This window comes from Cottoperca gobio, chromosome 14 (genome assembly GCF_900634415.1).
Source record: "Cottoperca gobio chromosome 14, fCotGob3.1, whole genome shotgun sequence".
In the NCBI taxonomy this organism is placed as follows: domain Eukaryota; kingdom Metazoa; phylum Chordata; class Actinopteri; order Perciformes; family Bovichtidae; genus Cottoperca; species Cottoperca gobio.
In genome coordinates this window covers 10544151-10560449 of record NC_041368.1, presented here as the reverse complement: position 1 = coordinate 10560449, position 16299 = coordinate 10544151, and the positions used below count along the sequence as shown (strand labels likewise).

The 16299-nt window shown below is 40.7% G+C and overlaps 1 protein-coding gene across 2 annotated transcripts; it reads right to left on the bottom strand.

Moving 5' to 3' along the window:
• Window positions 1-255: 255 nt before the first annotated feature.
• Window positions 256-15472, bottom strand: nlgn3b (neuroligin 3b). Of its 2 annotated transcripts, XM_029448395.1 has the most exons (7): window positions 15207-15470; window positions 11292-11962; window positions 9396-9455; window positions 8439-8588; window positions 7366-7551; window positions 4506-5295; window positions 256-1711 (listed from the first exon to the last, which is right to left on the bottom strand). In XM_029448395.1, exons 2-7 carry the CDS (start codon window positions 11770-11772, stop codon window positions 916-918), a joined length of 2463 nt encoding a protein of 820 aa, XP_029304255.1. In that variant the 5' UTR covers window positions 11773-11962; window positions 15207-15470; the 3' UTR covers window positions 256-915. The 2 variants fall into 2 exon arrangements, with proteins under 2 accessions (XP_029304255.1, XP_029304256.1); XM_029448396.1 differs by lacking the exon at window positions 9396-9455 and having other exon boundaries at window positions 916-1711; window positions 15207-15472.
• Window positions 15473-16299: the final 827 nt, after the last annotated feature.

Genomic DNA, 16299 nt, shown 5'->3' with positions numbered 1-16299 from the left:
GGAGTAGGAAAACACATTTTAAGCAATTCTCTTTTTATAGTAAAGCAGAAGTTATATTCCTACAATGTTTTAAGCGAAATTTTAGACACGTAAAAGAAAAATATAGCAAGGATACTCAAATAGACTACAATAGATTACACAACACTACATATGCAAACTTAATGGTTAATTTTAAACAATGCCACATTTACATTTGTGTAGCTCACTTTTCAGCACACACACTCACACCCCCCCCACCCCCCCCACCCCCCCCCCCCCCCCCCCCACACACATACACAGGAGTGCTTTATTTTGCACTACCAGATAGAAATATTTTAGATAAACTGGACATTTTTACCACATGTGTGACCAGTAAAATTTGAATCCATTCTTGTTATGATTCCACAATAAATCCTTGTAAGTTACAAGGCATTTTAAAGTAATTACAGTAAAAATACATTTTCATAATAAGCAATGTATCATGAGAAATGTGTATAAAATAGCTTGATAATAATTAATAATAATAATACTGCTTTTCAGCTTTTCCCAGATCTCATCTCTGTCCACCACAAGTTGTAATGTCACTTCGTTCCATGAGATCAAAATCGATATCACAGAGTAAGAAAAAGCTTCCCATACAAATCCAACTGTATAAACATTATACTAAGTTCTTGCTAGGTAAAGTTCCAAAAAAGCCAAAGTGGAAAATGAAATGCTTTTTTCTTTTTGTCTGCCTTTGAAAATGATTATTATATAAAATGACTCTGCAGTTAGACTTCCTATTATGAGCAAAGGCAGGATGTTGGTGGTTGTACACCTTTGGAAAAGACAGAACAAACATATCAATCCTATTTTACCTACACACCCTAAATACAGCTTTACATTTCTATCTTTTATGTACGTCACGCTCCCCATCTTCTCTCGTCTCCTGCCAGACTATACCCGAGTGGTAGAGTGGGTGCTGGGCAGGCCTGCAGAGCTGTACCCAGCAGGGAAGGTGCTGTACGGACTCATGTTGGAGAGGCCCATCAGGGAGTTGGGGATCATGGTGATGTTGTTGGGGGTCATCAGAGGGATGTCGTCAGGGGAGCGGCGCTGGCTCAGTGAGTAGTCTAAGCTGGGCGAGACGTGGAGAGGGTTGTGAAGGGCTTCACACTGGTTCCTTTGCTGGGACAGGCTCTCGTCTATAGTGGTGGTGTGGCTCACGTTGTTGCCTTTGCTGTCGCACTGGGGACTGGGTTGCTGGGACATGTCCTGCCGACTGCGCTTGTCCTTGCGGTAGTACAGAGCGGCAAAGGCCAGGACGTTGAGGAAGAGCAGTGACGCGCCTACAGCAATGGTGACGCTGAGCTCTGTGGAGTAATCTCTTGGGTTCGGCATGATCAGTGGGCCCATCTCCCTCCCCCCTTCCTCGTCGTTGTGGCCGTTGGATAGAGGAGGCCGGCCGGTGCTGCCGGACCTCTTTCCGTTGGACTGAGTGGGATCCAGCGGGGTGACCTTGGTGGTGGTGGAGGAGTAATGGAACATGTCGTGGAGGTTGTAGAGGTGGGGCACCAGGTGTTTCCAGAAGGCCACCTTGGTGGCGCGGTAGTGATCACGGATACGAGGCTTCAGGCCAATGTGCAGGTACAGCTGGTCGTAGGGGTCGTACTTAGACCAGGCCACCTCCTCGAAGCGGTTGGCCTTGGTGTGGATGAACTTGGTGTCCTGTGGCACTGGTTTGTTAGGATCGCTGCAGACACATGATAGACAGAAAACTTGAGTCATAAGAATAAACGTGATGGAAGAAAGCTAAATGGTCGTAATATAATGCAGAATTATTGTTTATGAACTTTCAGCATATCATGATGTTGTGATGAATGTCAATCTAGAAAACACTGAGCCTTATGAAGCAACATTCTCTTAAAGTTCTCTTATTTTCCCTCCGAAAGTCAACTCCAGATGCACCAAACATTCTTGCCCATCCAAATATGCTCTTCAATGATGAATCCTACTTGATCACAAGTTGGAGACGCGTGGTTGATTGTTTATTATTTGCATAGGTAACGCAACTAATCACTATATTAGGGCAGGTGTTGTGCCGTGTGCAAATACTGTGGCACAACAATTGAAGAGATGCCAAAAAACAAAAAGCTGTGAGAATAAGAACTTCACAAGCAGTGAAATTGAGCTACTGTTTAATAAACTTAAACAAAGTAAACGTGGGAATTTCCAGAGCACCAGTACTGGCGTTACAGGAAAATCAAAAATCATCTAAGAGTAGTATGTAAGCCCTTCAGAAACTAAACGCATGCAATATCATGCTCCAAGGGTTTTTATAGGGATCATTGGGATCAGTGGATTTATAGTATTTCTTTAGCCCACAAATGTTATTCCTCCATTATGTTTGCCTGCTGTGAAACAGTGAAAATAAGATTCTCGTAAAGTTTTCTCTTAGCTAAGAGAAGAGCAAAATAAGGAGCATTCCAGAAATCAATAAGCTCAAATCACGGATAAGTACAGAAATAAGAGGACATTTGTTCGTATATATCTCTTCTTGCATGAGGCACATTGATGTCTGATGATTCAGAACACGTTGTAATTAAAAACAGCTTATAGAAAACAATGGGTGCATTTGTCAAATCTGATTTTCTTTTAGTTTAACACACATTGGAACACACACACCGTTCATTGCTTTGAACTTCAGGTCGATTGTTTCATAGTGATTGTGCTTACATTTGCAATACCATGATGTATATAATTATTGGAAAATATCCTCATTCATATTGTGACAATGATTTCAAACACATCGCCCAGACATAGGTAGCATAAAGCAATGTTGCTATTCCAAATGTGAAACAAAAGGCGTTGGTTAAATTGTTGACAGAAAAAGGAAGAACTTCACCAACATGAGTCGACAACACAATGTAATATCACCATCTCTCCTCAAGGGCTCAGCATTCCCTCATTCCTACATACTAAAACTGCGGCCTACTGTGACCTATGATGTGCTTCCTCCTACTGCTAGAGTTATCATCTACAAAGACTCATTGCAGCCTTGCATTCAATATGCATGAAGACTCCAGCAGGGAAGCAGCAGTGGAGTCCTCTACAGTGCAACTCACTTAGGGGTCTCTTATCGCAGTGAATATGTACCGGTACCTCTGTATGACAAATTGTAAAACAAGCTGCAGAAGCTGCAGAAGCTGCAGAAGCTGCAGAGCTTGACTTTGTTGCACTTTCAACAGCATGTTTTCTGGTGCTGAGTCACTGTTAGTGAAATATCAGGTCGATACCAGACCAAAGCTTTTTTTAAAGAATAAACTCTCTTTTACTGAAAACTGTAAAACTTTATTAAGCTGAAGAATTATCCTGTTGTCTTAAAAAATGTGTTAATATTGTGTATAACAAGCAAACATAGACATACAGCATACATGATATTTCTGTACTGATTGTTTGCGCCAGCCCTACTTTAAAGTATAACTCACAGTAAAGTTGGCAGAGGTTTATGGAGAACATCTTAACTGTCTCCTCAAATTTCATCAACATGAACTTTTTATAACAGTGAGTGACTACTTTAAACAATTATGTGAATTATGCTGTAAAGTTTAAGGTCCATCACCTTCAGGAAGTCTTCCCACAGTGATGAAACTTTGTTGTGTGCGTAAAGATATATTGCGAAGACTCAACTGGCTCTTTAAAAGAGAGACAGCATGGCGTTTAAAAGGACTCAGTTTTTATTAGATGGAGTGTGCTCATTTAATGTGACTGTACAGTTAAGCATCACCACGTTTTTGATCATTTTGTGGGTAGTGTACAGTTAAATATCTTGTGAGTACAAAAGTTTAGTGAGTGTAAAAGTAATTTGCTCTTTACATGTACAGTGAGGTCAAATCAATCTGATCAAGGGAGAGCAGAACTAACTAATTTATAGACTTTCGATGTTAAGGAATTCATATTAATTGGTAAAAGAAAATGAAGTGCCCCATTCCAAGAGAGATTTCTTGTGAACTCACAAAGGAGGAAAGAAGATAAAGGCTGGAAGACATGGCAGCGGGGGTTCAGGCTTAATTAGGAGGCACTACTTAAGGCTGAATCCTTTGGTTCTTTAATCAGTGTGATAAAGGAAGGGTGAATGTAGCAGAAGTTAGAGGTTGAACAGAAATAAAGTCTGCAGAAGTGAGGTCGGTCATGGTAATCCACAGGCCAAGAAAGAAGTGTAAAATCGGATACTGAATGCAACTAGATGTAAATAAGCCATATACACATTTTCAGCTTCATGATTGTATTTTGGGTTATATATTCCAATGAGCCTGCATATGACAAAGGAAGGGGAGCCAAATCTGAATGGCTTGTTAAATCACATGTTTTCTGATCTAGGCAGCCCACAAAAAAACTGACGGGGAGGATTTTACAGTTAGTGGGTTGAGGCACTCCAGATACCTAACTGTAAGCGCACAAGCATTGACAAAGTGAGTTTTTCATGATATGTCCCCATTAAATATTAACAGGTACTTTGGTTTGTCCCTGGATTTGATGTTACTCACCCACTCTTGGCGAAGTTGGTCCAATAAGTCATAACCACAGCACTGAGCATGATGTCGTTCCTGGAGAAGTTACAGGGGAACAGGTCAGTTGGGCCCACCATGGGGATGCCAAACACATAGGGCACCTCATCTCCGTGCGCTGAGTCTGACCACACTGGCTTCATGAGGCTCTGGCAGTGGTGGTAGAAGGCGTAGAAGTACGTAGGCGAGCCGTAGCGGGCGTGCAGGTCAGCCGTCACCACTGAGGGCTCTACCCATTGGTGGTCGGTGAAGAGAGCCACCAGGGTCTTCCTCCTGGTCTCCGGGTTGTCCTTGTCAGCCCAGTCTGTGTACATGAATTTAATTGTCTCCCTCAGTGTGTCTTTCCCTTCTGGGTAGCCGTACAAACTGTCCACAAAGTCTGACACTGCAAAGTCAAAGTCGCTGCCAGACACGCCGTCCTCCAGATCCATCACATTCTCCACAAAGCGCAGTCCTTCTCCCTGATTAACACCCAGCATTATATCGTAGTTTAGGAACTCGCCCTGCTCCATCAGGATCTCCGGGTCGTCCGGGATGACGTCTCCGTCAATGACTGGGCCGAAAGCGACGCGGTATCGGGCAGGCTGGATGTCTTGCTCCACCAGCTCCCTCGCACTCTTCTTCTGCAGGCAGGAGACCATGTCCACGGTGTCTAGCACGTTGCAGCCAACCCTCTCGGCCAGCATGCGAGTGTACTTGACCGGTTGGTAGTTGACAGCCCAGCTGGACAGGGCTGAACCACTTTGGATGATGGCTCTGTGGAACAAACCTTGGGACACAAAATTTGGAACAAAAAGACACGGAAGACAACAGAAGCCCGGAGAATGGGGGTTAGTATTAGTATTCTTTTTTCAGCGCAAACATGAAGAGCATTCTGAACCGCCCCAAGCAAATACATGACTCACTTTACACTAATTGCTATTCACAATTAAATCCAAGGTTTGTTGACACCCAACAGTTAGGTAGATAAAAGCAAACAAGCCCACATGTGATGTACTTTGAATACTAGCCAGGGAGATAAAGCATTAGAGTGGAAGAGAGTGAAAAGGCCAGATTGAGCCTCGCTGATGAGAAGCTGCTCAGTAAAGCAGCTGGTGGAAGAAATGAGCTGCTAATAGGATTTTGTCCCATTCTATTGTTAAAAAGACAGAAATACTGGCTTTTCTCTGTTGATCCCTTTATTTGTTTCATGTGGTGTCATTACTATGTGAAGATGATAGTGAATTCAAGTCAAATGAATGATCAATTTGCAGCATTGTTTCAGTGAGGTATCTAGTTCCCCTTCGGCAGTTATGTACTGTAATCGTAGAATCGTGATACTGTGTGTCTAGCGAGCTGTATAGCTTACATATATACTTCTGATGCCAACTGTGTGGTGGAGGGTCTGTACAGGGAGCTGAATATGCAGTAACCCTAATCCTTCAATGTTGATACAGTAAACACGGTGCTCTATTGAATTGTTTATATTCAGTGCGTCACCTCCGTCTCTAGGGATTTTGTAACTACCATCTAAAAATGACAAGTGATATGTATCAAGTCAAAAAATACTCTGCTGAGGTTAAAGCACAGCAGTCGCTGGAAAGAGTGCAGGGACAGTGTCACTTTCTCCTTCCTTTACTGTCATTTATTTAATTTATTTTTCTTTTTTCGGGACAACAGCTTGCTAGTCTACTTCAAAGACACCCGGAGGTGTTTGTGCATTCACCGCAGTCGAGCTAGGGCATCAAATACAAACCTCACAAAGGACAGTTGCCACAGCCTCCCTGGCATCGACGAAAAGACATAATTTGTGCCCTTCTTGTGATTCTGTCCAGCATCAATGGGAGAGTCGGGGAATAATACGGCAAAGATAAGAGGTTCAACCTTTAATTATTGCAAGGAGCTTTGGATACTAAATGGCATGAAGAGTATGTTAAATTCTTTCTTTCTTTTCAGAAGATATCAGAAACCAGTTTCCTGTGGGTATACGTATTCAGCATTAATATTATATATATATATTGAAGTATACATATTTTGACATATTTCTAATTTATATTTTTCCTTATTTATTGTTGTTATACAGTATACTGTATTACAATGCACATATGTTTACAAAGTTAATGCTTATTTCTATTTATGTTTAAATATATTTTTATTCTAAAATGGAGCAACTGAAAGTTAAACTAATTTCCCCATTGGATCAATAAAGTATATCTACTTTATATACAGCTATTTTTATTTATTCGTATTGGTTCATATTGTCATTTCAAAAAAAATAATACAGTTGAGAAGTTTTCTGGTCATTTTTACACTAAACACTGTCTTCTCTCAAAGTTGAGCAAATACAGAACACCAATGCAAAAACATTATGGACTTTCTATATATTTTCGTCTTAAAGACGGATATATTAGTCAGTCGGAATGGTAGAAACTGATGGACACAGGTGACCGTGATGGCATGGTGAAAACTTTATAATGCCAGTAGGCTTTTTAGAGTTTCCCATTTTAGGAGGCAAAGCTTTTAAGCTGATTAGATTGAGTAGAGGGGAAGAAAAGCAATCACTTACTTAAAGAATACCCCCTTTTCCCTACTCCCATATCATAACACTTCATCTCCCTGACAGACCATTTTGAGGTGCACTTGAAACAAAGAACAAAATTCCAAAAATGATTAAAATTTATTGTCCGAAAAGTAACATTGACATCCTCAAGATAAGAAATTAATATGATTGTGAGATGAAGTTGGGGGATTTTTGACATTGCCATTCAGTTACTTCATTAATTGCTACTTAAACTTTAGCTGATAACTGAGCAAATCTATATTGATCAAAATAAGAAATAACTAAGATGGTGATTCTTACCCTCTGAGTGGTGGGACAGAGTTAGCAGACTGACGCAGGAGGCGCCGATTCCAGATCCAAAAACTGTGATGCGACCCGGGTCTCCTCCAAAGTAACCAATGTTCTTACTGATCCAACGGAGAGCTTGAATCTGGTCCAGGAGTCCATAGTTTCCTTTTGCTGCCTGGTCACCAGTACTGAGGAAGCCTGAAGCATACAGAGAGACATCAGAGCCAGTGCTGAAGAAGAGATCTACAGTCTATGCCACGGCTTTGATCTAAAGTTGTAGCCCAGCAGGGCACCGTTTCCCCTCAGGTGCAAATATGCTTTTGCTCTCTCCCACAGTGTCTTGACTACTTTAGTCAACCCCTCGTAATAGACTCCAAGCAGCAGCACCCCTCAGGAAGTGGCTCTGCTCATGGAATCTGAATTCTCTCCTTGCATGTGACTTAACACAAAATTCAAAGTGCATAAATAAATAACAAATCTTTGAATTGTGCCTATTTCTCTACATGAATTTCATAAAACCGCACAGAGGTCAGCGGTGCTCTTACACTTGATCCTATTACCCATTCCCTTGTCTAGTCTCATTTCAACAACGTACTGTTTTGAATGTTAAACACAGGGGAAACTCTTGACCTTGCAAATGTTTGTGAATGCTGCATCCCTCCGTGCTGTATTTAAATCATTCTTTGCTTTTAAGAATTGCAGAGGCTGATGATCATGTACAGATTAGATAAATCCATCTAAAGGAAGATACATTATGTTTTTAGCACGGGTCTAAAGCAGCTTTTGTACAACAAGGACGGATCATGATAAGTATTTGCATCACTTTTCCTCTGAGGACAACATTTGTATGCAAACAAGCCATAATACCAAGATCTCAGTTGCCTATATTTTCTTATACTGTTTTGCATTTTCCTCTCATGTCTGAACTTCTTTTTATAGGTTATAGCAGCAACACAAGTGGAAATTAATGACCATTAAGACTATTACTATTATTATGACCAGTGTTCTATTCTCCCACATTAAACAGGCTAAATACCCCATTTGAAACACTATTAAAAGTTACCACCCCGACTCCTTTTTATCACCTAATATTCCGATTCTGTAGTTGAGCGTGACGACGACAACATTCCCATAACTGGCCAGCACGCTGCCGTCCATCATGTTCCCAGTGCCCTCCATATAGGACCCTCCGTGGATGTAGACCATCACAGGCCGAGCTTCAGAGTCCCTTATATCTGCAACGTCAACACACACACATATGCTGAGCAAACAAACGGCAGAGGCAACAGTAATGTAATCGAAAATTAATGGAGCACTGATAGTGAAACTTTATATCAACTGTTCAGTGTGAGGTATGAGTAAAGGCAGCTTCGAAAGGTGTTTGGAAGCAGTGGTAGGCTTGTGGTTTGGAAGCTGTAATGACATTTACAAAATGCATGGTAAATACACTCTGACAGGGGTGTATGGATAAAAGGGTCAAATGCAATTAACAACAGATTTTTAAAGTACTTGCTCAGTCTGTACCATATGGAAATTAGAGGTTGAAAGAAAAGGAAATCTATTAATTTGACTTGTGGTTTGATGTCAGTTCTCTAATGATGGAATTGTACAGTTCACAAGCATACAAAACATGATTATGTGTGTAGACGTGGACTGTACCACACTACACAGAGCTCTTGTTAGTACGAGCTAAAATAGAAATTATGTAATTTTCTTCAATTAAAAAGGAAAATCGATGATTCCTTTTTCGATTTGTTATATTGACCAACGACTGTCTTTAAAAGGGACAGACAGATGAATAGAAATCTGTGGATCAATGTACATGGCAGCAGAGCTGTAGCTCTTACTGAAAGGGTTACAACAGATGACGTGTAGCAACAGCAAACATATGTAAAACCAGATAATCATTTTCTTAATCCATTTAAATGAAAAGAACCCCCATTGTTCCTCAGGAAAGTGAAAGCTAAGGCTGTAAGATCTTCATCAACTAAACTAAACTAAAAGAATCCATGCATGAAGACTTTGAGCTCTTAAAAAAATACCTTCGGATATATGAGTCTCGGCATGTGAGAAAGCCGCCCCCTTTTTCTTGTGATGGCTCCCTGGGATTCACATAAGGAAAAAGAAGTACAAAATTCAAAATAGCATGGTTGATTGTGCCTCTTATTTAAAATATGGTCAAATCAAACTGAACGAATCAGGATAGAAAAAGATCCATAAATTAAAGGCAAAAAGAAGATTAGCCCATCTGCATGTTGCACTTTTACTTGTGATTGCTTTCTGACAAAATGACACAGTTATTTTATAAGCTAGAGTAGAGCTATAAAATAATCAGTGTTTGTAATTCTGTTTTCAAGTAAACACATTCTTGTCCTTGTTAGATATTTGTAGGAAATGACACAGTGTGTGTATGCACACACGCACACATGCAAATGCACACACTGCTACCTTTGAATGGTTTATTGTCTGTCGTTATATTGATCCAGCTGCCTCGGCTTTGACTGGAGTAATACATCTTTCTTGGTTCATTATTATCCCTCTATACAATTATATTTTAACACAAATTGTCATGTCGATTTTTCAGGGTAACCACCGCAGGACAGTGAAGCTATGAGGTATAGGGTTTATTGATGAATGACTAATAAACTCTAAACTGAATTGAGGGGGCAACAAGCCACAAAAATACACATTATGTAGTAGAAATTTCACTAACGCATTTGTTGTAGTTTGAAGGCAAAAAGACTGCAGGAGATATGTAAAATGAAACCACACATCAGTGAAACAAATCATAAAATAACAGAGTGCCTGAGGTGCATTTTAAATAAACAATGACAGAGTCTGAAGAAATAAAAAATGTATAGAACCGGTGGGTTGTGTTATTTCCTCTGAAATGGGAATGCAAGTGTGAGATTTAATTAACCTGTTTGCGTGCCACGTGAGGAGGCCTTTAGGCAGCACACAGACCAGGAGCTTTACAAAACGTGGGCTGCACCATTTTGGACAGCTACCTCTCAAGCAGGCTGTTTATCTGTTGTTGCTACGCTACCACAGAAAAGTGGCATAGAACATACACAAGCTGAACACGGTCCAACTTTGAGTGCTGGATGGTTGATGTTGTACTGAATGCTTGTGAGGGAGGAAACCATGTTTAATTGGTGCATTGAAGTAACCTGAATTAGAGAAATCTGTCTTTCAACACTAGATTTAGAGAAGATACAGCATTACTATGGTGTTACATTGTTCTACTAATCTACAGATTCACAGCAGACACACAAAATGTCTCCTTGCTGGTTCATTTCACCATCCTATTACATACAAAAAAGGAGGGATTCAACTAGCGATAGACATTAATTGACTCAATTGAGTTAATTCACTAACTGGCCCAACAGACACACTGACTGAACAAAGCAGTGATTCAATAAAACATGAAGAAATTGTCATTTTTAACAAATATGGAAAGCTGGCACTGCTAGCTTTACTAGATCTCAGTAAAGCTTCAGGATGACCTTTGATGCTCAGTGGTGACAGGCTCATCATTTTATTACTGAAAATAATTGCCTAATTTAGATGGACCAATACAACACAACACTATTACCAGTGGGAAAACAATTGCACACCCCCCGGTACATTTATGTTTAGTTTTGCCTCTGTGTGTATCTATACACATTTAGTGGCATCAGGGTATCTTCATTTGCCACAGCTACCAATATATGAATAAATGCCTGCTTATCAATGAGGACATGGTTGTTATTTCAAATGGATTGCAACAAGTGAAACAATAAGGACATTGCTTTGGATGGTAAATCAGCCCTTGGTGGCAACATTGACATGAGCAGTGCCCGCACACATGCTTTATGATGATAACAGAGCGACATCGATATAAAAATGATCAACAGATATGGAAAGTCACCGCTGTCCATTTTACCACATCAACTCACCATCCTCCGTTGGAGCGTAGATGTTTAGATATAAACAGTCTTCACTCTGGTCCTGAATGTACGTGGCTACTGTGTCCAGGTTATAGGTGAACCATATGGGCATCATGATCTCTGGCACGGTGTTGTGGATGTTCTGAGGGCACACGGGCATGAAGTGGGTAGCATTCTTGATACCGGACCAAGAGGAGGGCTGGTCGGGGGGCATGAAGCGCTTCTCACCCACGGGCGGAGCAGCGTAGGGGACCCCCAGATACTGATCAATGGGCCGGAGCACCTCGCTGGGCACGGGAACCCTGAGGCCTCGCAGTTTCCCAAACTGAGTAGTCACCGTCGGGTAGAATTTCTGGCTTGTTGCCTTGGTGAACGACCAGCAGGAACATAATATCCACCAAAGAAGAGCACAGTGGGTGATAGTTACAGTCCCTTGATGATGCAGCAGGTGTGCAGGCAACAGATGGTCTCTGAATGTAGCCAGCCACATGGTCTGGGCAGGACAGTGCCCTTGCACGGCACAAATACACACTGTAGTGTACGCTCAGTCCCTCTGCACCGACCCCGTCAAACAGACATCAGCCACTGTGCCTTTGGCTGTGACAGTTATCAAATCCAAATGCGCCTCAGCCAGGTATGGTCCGCCCCCACTTCCGCTTTTCATTGCAGTGCACACAAATCTGAAAACAAGATGAGGAAAAACATCAAAACTATGTGAAAATAGTCCTAAATGTCCGCATAATTGACTAAGTTTTGATAAATATAATATATTTTTCCGTATCTTTTAGCTCTAAATACATACTTTTTATATAAGCTTGATATCAGTATGCCACAACAGCTGTAACGCTTAGACGCTAATAACCTTTTGGAACAAATTGCTGTCTTAAAAGAGCAAATTTATGCTTAGACATGTACAAATCACTGAATACTGATCTCTGTGCATCAGTGGGGGAGGAGATGTATCTGATGTTGGTGTGATGCTGCAAAAAACATCTCAACATAAAAGGTGTTAAGCTCTGTTTTTCTTCTTATGTAAAAGCAACAAAGTGAACAGCAAAGAAATCCAAATCTTCAATATGCATTGAAGAGAGATTAAAAGGACATCGCTGAGAGAGAAAGATCTGACTTTTTATTTGGCTTCGATCATTTAAAAACACCAAATATCTCGCACCATGAATAGGGAATGTTTGTATCTTTTTTATTTCTTACATCAAAGCAACACTGGCAGCCACTGATTTTATGATGCATAATGGAGAAGTGTCACAAAACAAACATGTCTGATGGGACCGCACTAGCACCAACCCCCTCCTCACAAAGCACAGTAATTGCAGGTTAATCAAAAAACATTTCAGTTCAATGTCAGAGGAAAATTAGCCTTTGACTTCTTTTGGAGAATTTGATTTGTGGTAGTGTTCACGTCCAGCAATCCATTTTTCACCCCACTTTTCACTCCTTTCAACAGGTACATCTTTTTTTTTTAATGAAGGAGGTTTTTTTTTTTTAGCTTGAAGCCATAAATGAATTCCTGTTGTTTCCTCATTTCTCTTACTTCTAACTGAAAAATCCCTTCATCTCGGATCTGTTAATTATTCCAGGAATATTGCACTGCTTGATGCAAAGATATCAGTGTGCACGCTTCAGTAAGCAGGGGAATATATTCACCCCTAATCACATGTGTACACTGTATTCAAATAAGGTATCAAATGTAAGCTCACCCGTGGAGGACTACAGAGAGCAAATTGTGTTGCGCGTCTTCCAATTAACTACTTTGTTATCCAAAATGCATCAAGTCTTAATCCTTATGGTGTAGAATAGCAGTAAGCATATTATGCTCTGCATCGGGTTCTCACTGGCTCGTCAATGAGCAAAGCAAAAACAAGCTTGTTAACCTAATCAAATCTATTGACGAGTAGTGCCTCGAGCGTTGTGAAAGACTGCAGCTACACTGCTCTCTGTCAGTCTGACAGACCTATCCATTAAGACAGGGGGACAATTTTCATCCTCCTAATAAGAGAAACTAATTGAGCATAGATGTGGTGCATTGGCTTTTCTCTTCCCTGCAACATTTTGTTTACACAAGCAGGGACATACACACAACTGCTTGTTCTCTCTTTCACAGGTGTAGCACAATACCTGATATGGACACCAACATAGTATGCCCATTTTTAAAGAAAGAGACACATCAGAGTAATACCACACTGGTTCATTTGAGAGATAATGTACATATTTGCCCTAAGCTAGCTTTGTCTGTATTAATTAACACTTATGAGCGTTCCCCATAGCCAGAAAAGGACAAGACTTGTTCAATCCACTATCTGTTATGTGACAATGATGTACGGCTCGCAAGACATTAAAATGGAAAAGATAGAAAAACTGATTTTCTTTTTTGTAGATCGGGGCACATTTCCTGGTTTGGAAGTGACACTGATAATAAATCATTTTGAAGTAAAAATCCTCTCTGTTCACAAAACCTGCTGTGATCTCGTTGTCAATGATCAAATTAGCAGAACGCGGGTTGTACAGTGGGCATCACCAATCAGATCTGGTTGTCTGTAGCTTACAAAGCAGCTCTGCTGTCACTGCTGGGGCTGCAGTAGATCAAAGGGATACTATGAATGAATTCTTAAAATGAGCGGCATTTCCTTTTAAATTACACATGCATTCATGACGTTAGTATCAATAGATGTGCTTTTTAGGGGCTATTTGACATCAAATCAAAGTTCTAATTTAAATCATTGGAACAAAGCTAAGGTGTACATGATTTACAGTACTTTCATCTTGTTTTACTGATTGTACTGCAGACTTTTTAAAGCAGCTGGATACTGCCTGTACTGCAGACTATTCTTTTTCCAACTTGTGATCTGCGATGGGGCAGATGTGGATAAAAGCTTTATAGCTTACACCAAATGGGCCATGTAATAAAAATGAGCCATCACTCAGTTGAGTTTGATACACTGCAAGTTTTGGGGCAATTTAGACTGGCAACACGCCCAGCAACAGCAAAGAAAAGAAACATGGGTGAAATACAGTCTGTCTTGCCAATTAAAAGCTTGCAATAACTCAGTAACTGAGTAATAACTTCAAAACGTTCAGGATGTTTTACAACTGTAACATATTATTCTACTAGACTATTTTGCACCAGCCAGATGTTTATGCATAGCAGAGGTGGTTTGGATCAAACATACTTTCATTTGACTGACTTGATCCTAGGTACAGACCTATTAGTATGATTGCTGTAATCATGTTTCTCTCCCACCATCACTATCTCTACACCTACATCATCGACAGGCACACAAATCAACACCAATTCAGCACTAATAAAAATCTCTGGGACAACATCTGATCGATTAGGTCGTGGTAGCCTGGGGGCCCTTAACATGAAAGCATTTGAAAAGGAGCCTAGTATGTCAGACAACAGTACCGGACTCCCAATGCCCTTGTAATTCGACTGGTGTGGATCTAACCCGTTTTAGTAGATTCCCCAAATCCCCTTAATTTAGCAATGCAATAATGAGGAGCAGGCATTGACGCAGAGGAGACTATACCTTATGGAAAACATGCAGGTAGCACTCAACATAATGACCAGTGCTTTACAAATGAATGCAATAATTCAGACCAACAGAGAAAAGCAAGCCACAGCCCAGATAGCATCGACACACTGCTGTAGTGTGTTGTGTTGTGTGTGTGTGTGTGTGTTGTGTGTGTGATGCCTCACGTTGCGACTGGGAAGCTTATTTAATCTAGGTCTAGGACGGTGTAATATTGGATAAAATGGAAAATAAATAGCGAGCAAACTAATTATCCACTATAGCCTGTCGTTGATAGCTTTTAATGTTACAATCATCTTAGATGTCAGTGATCAATCTGGACAAAGATTCGTCCCGGCGAAGAAAAAAAACAAGCAGAATCATTATATTAACTCACCTGCTTTTACACAAACTGATACGCGCTCCATCTCGAGATTTCCTCCATATCATGCCCGTCAGTTTCGCTATAAAACAATGGGGCTTGCTGTGAGTGAAATATGTCCCCCGGTTTTGGTATCAAACACACGGATCTTTACTCTTATCTCCTGCTTTGCACAGACTGTGTGCTTTGCGCATATACGACGCCAAGGTCAGGAGCGCCAACGGTTTTAATGGAGCGCCCACCATAGAGATCTCTCTACGGCGCCCACTGCCAGCGCGTTACTAGGCAACCACCGGGATACGCCAGTGCATTAAATTCACACCCCAACAACCGACAAAATCCCAATTTAGAAACCATTAAGTAACCACCGTAACCTCGGACAGCACTCACGTACTCACACGCTCTGTGCTCGAGCAAATCCCATCTACCTTTGACCAGATAAACAAGTGAGGCTATTCAAGAAGAGTGCAGGCCTGCACGGAGAGGAGGTGTGCTTTTGGAATACATTAGGCTACACTTCATTGGTATAAGCCTTTTAAGCAAATTGGGGTAGGATAGGAAAGAAATGTCCTCTTATGTGTTTTCCCACATGGCTTTGTAATATATTTTAAATTAGATTCCTAATCAACTCATCTCCTTGTAGCAAAGTCCAAACAATATGAATTGACTAATGAAACGTCTGTTCTCTCATCTCTATGGGAAATGTATCTGAAAAAAAGAGGGGAAAAGCAGTGCTGAAGAGGCTTGCAATGACAGCTCTGGAACATCAGGTCCACACTGGTTTAACAAGCAGATTGGATAGACACAATGTATCGAAGACCTCCCTCATTAAGGCACATTAGTGAGCTACTTTGAGTAAAAAAATGACCACAAGTGGCAGGAAATTAGTCCAGTGCAGGAAATCAAAAGATAATATAATGATATAATGCATTGTATTTGTATAATACGTTTAAAACAAGAAAAAAAGCACAAAGGGCTTTACAATAAGGAACAATGGACATAAAATGAACATGAGAACAGGGAAAGAATGCCAAATGAATGGAAATGGAAATTAAAACACACTTGATAATTTAACTAATGTAATAATAAAGATAAAATAAGATGAATA

What these genes read in the sequence shown, in the direction of transcription:
- nlgn3b (XM_029448395.1), bottom strand. Translation starts at nt 11,772, where the DNA reads ATGTGGCTGGCTACATTCAGAGACCATCTGTTGCCTGCACACCTGCTG. An exon ending in CTACAGAATCGGAATATTAG is followed by an intron (nt 7,552 to 8,438) that starts GTGATAAAAAGG and finishes TGTATGCTTCAG; the next exon opens with GCTTCCTCAGTACTGGTGAC. An exon ending in TCTGTCCCACCACTCAGAGG is followed by an intron (nt 5,296 to 7,365) that starts GTAAGAATCACC and finishes TTGTGTCCCAAG; the next exon opens with GTTTGTTCCACAGAGCCATC.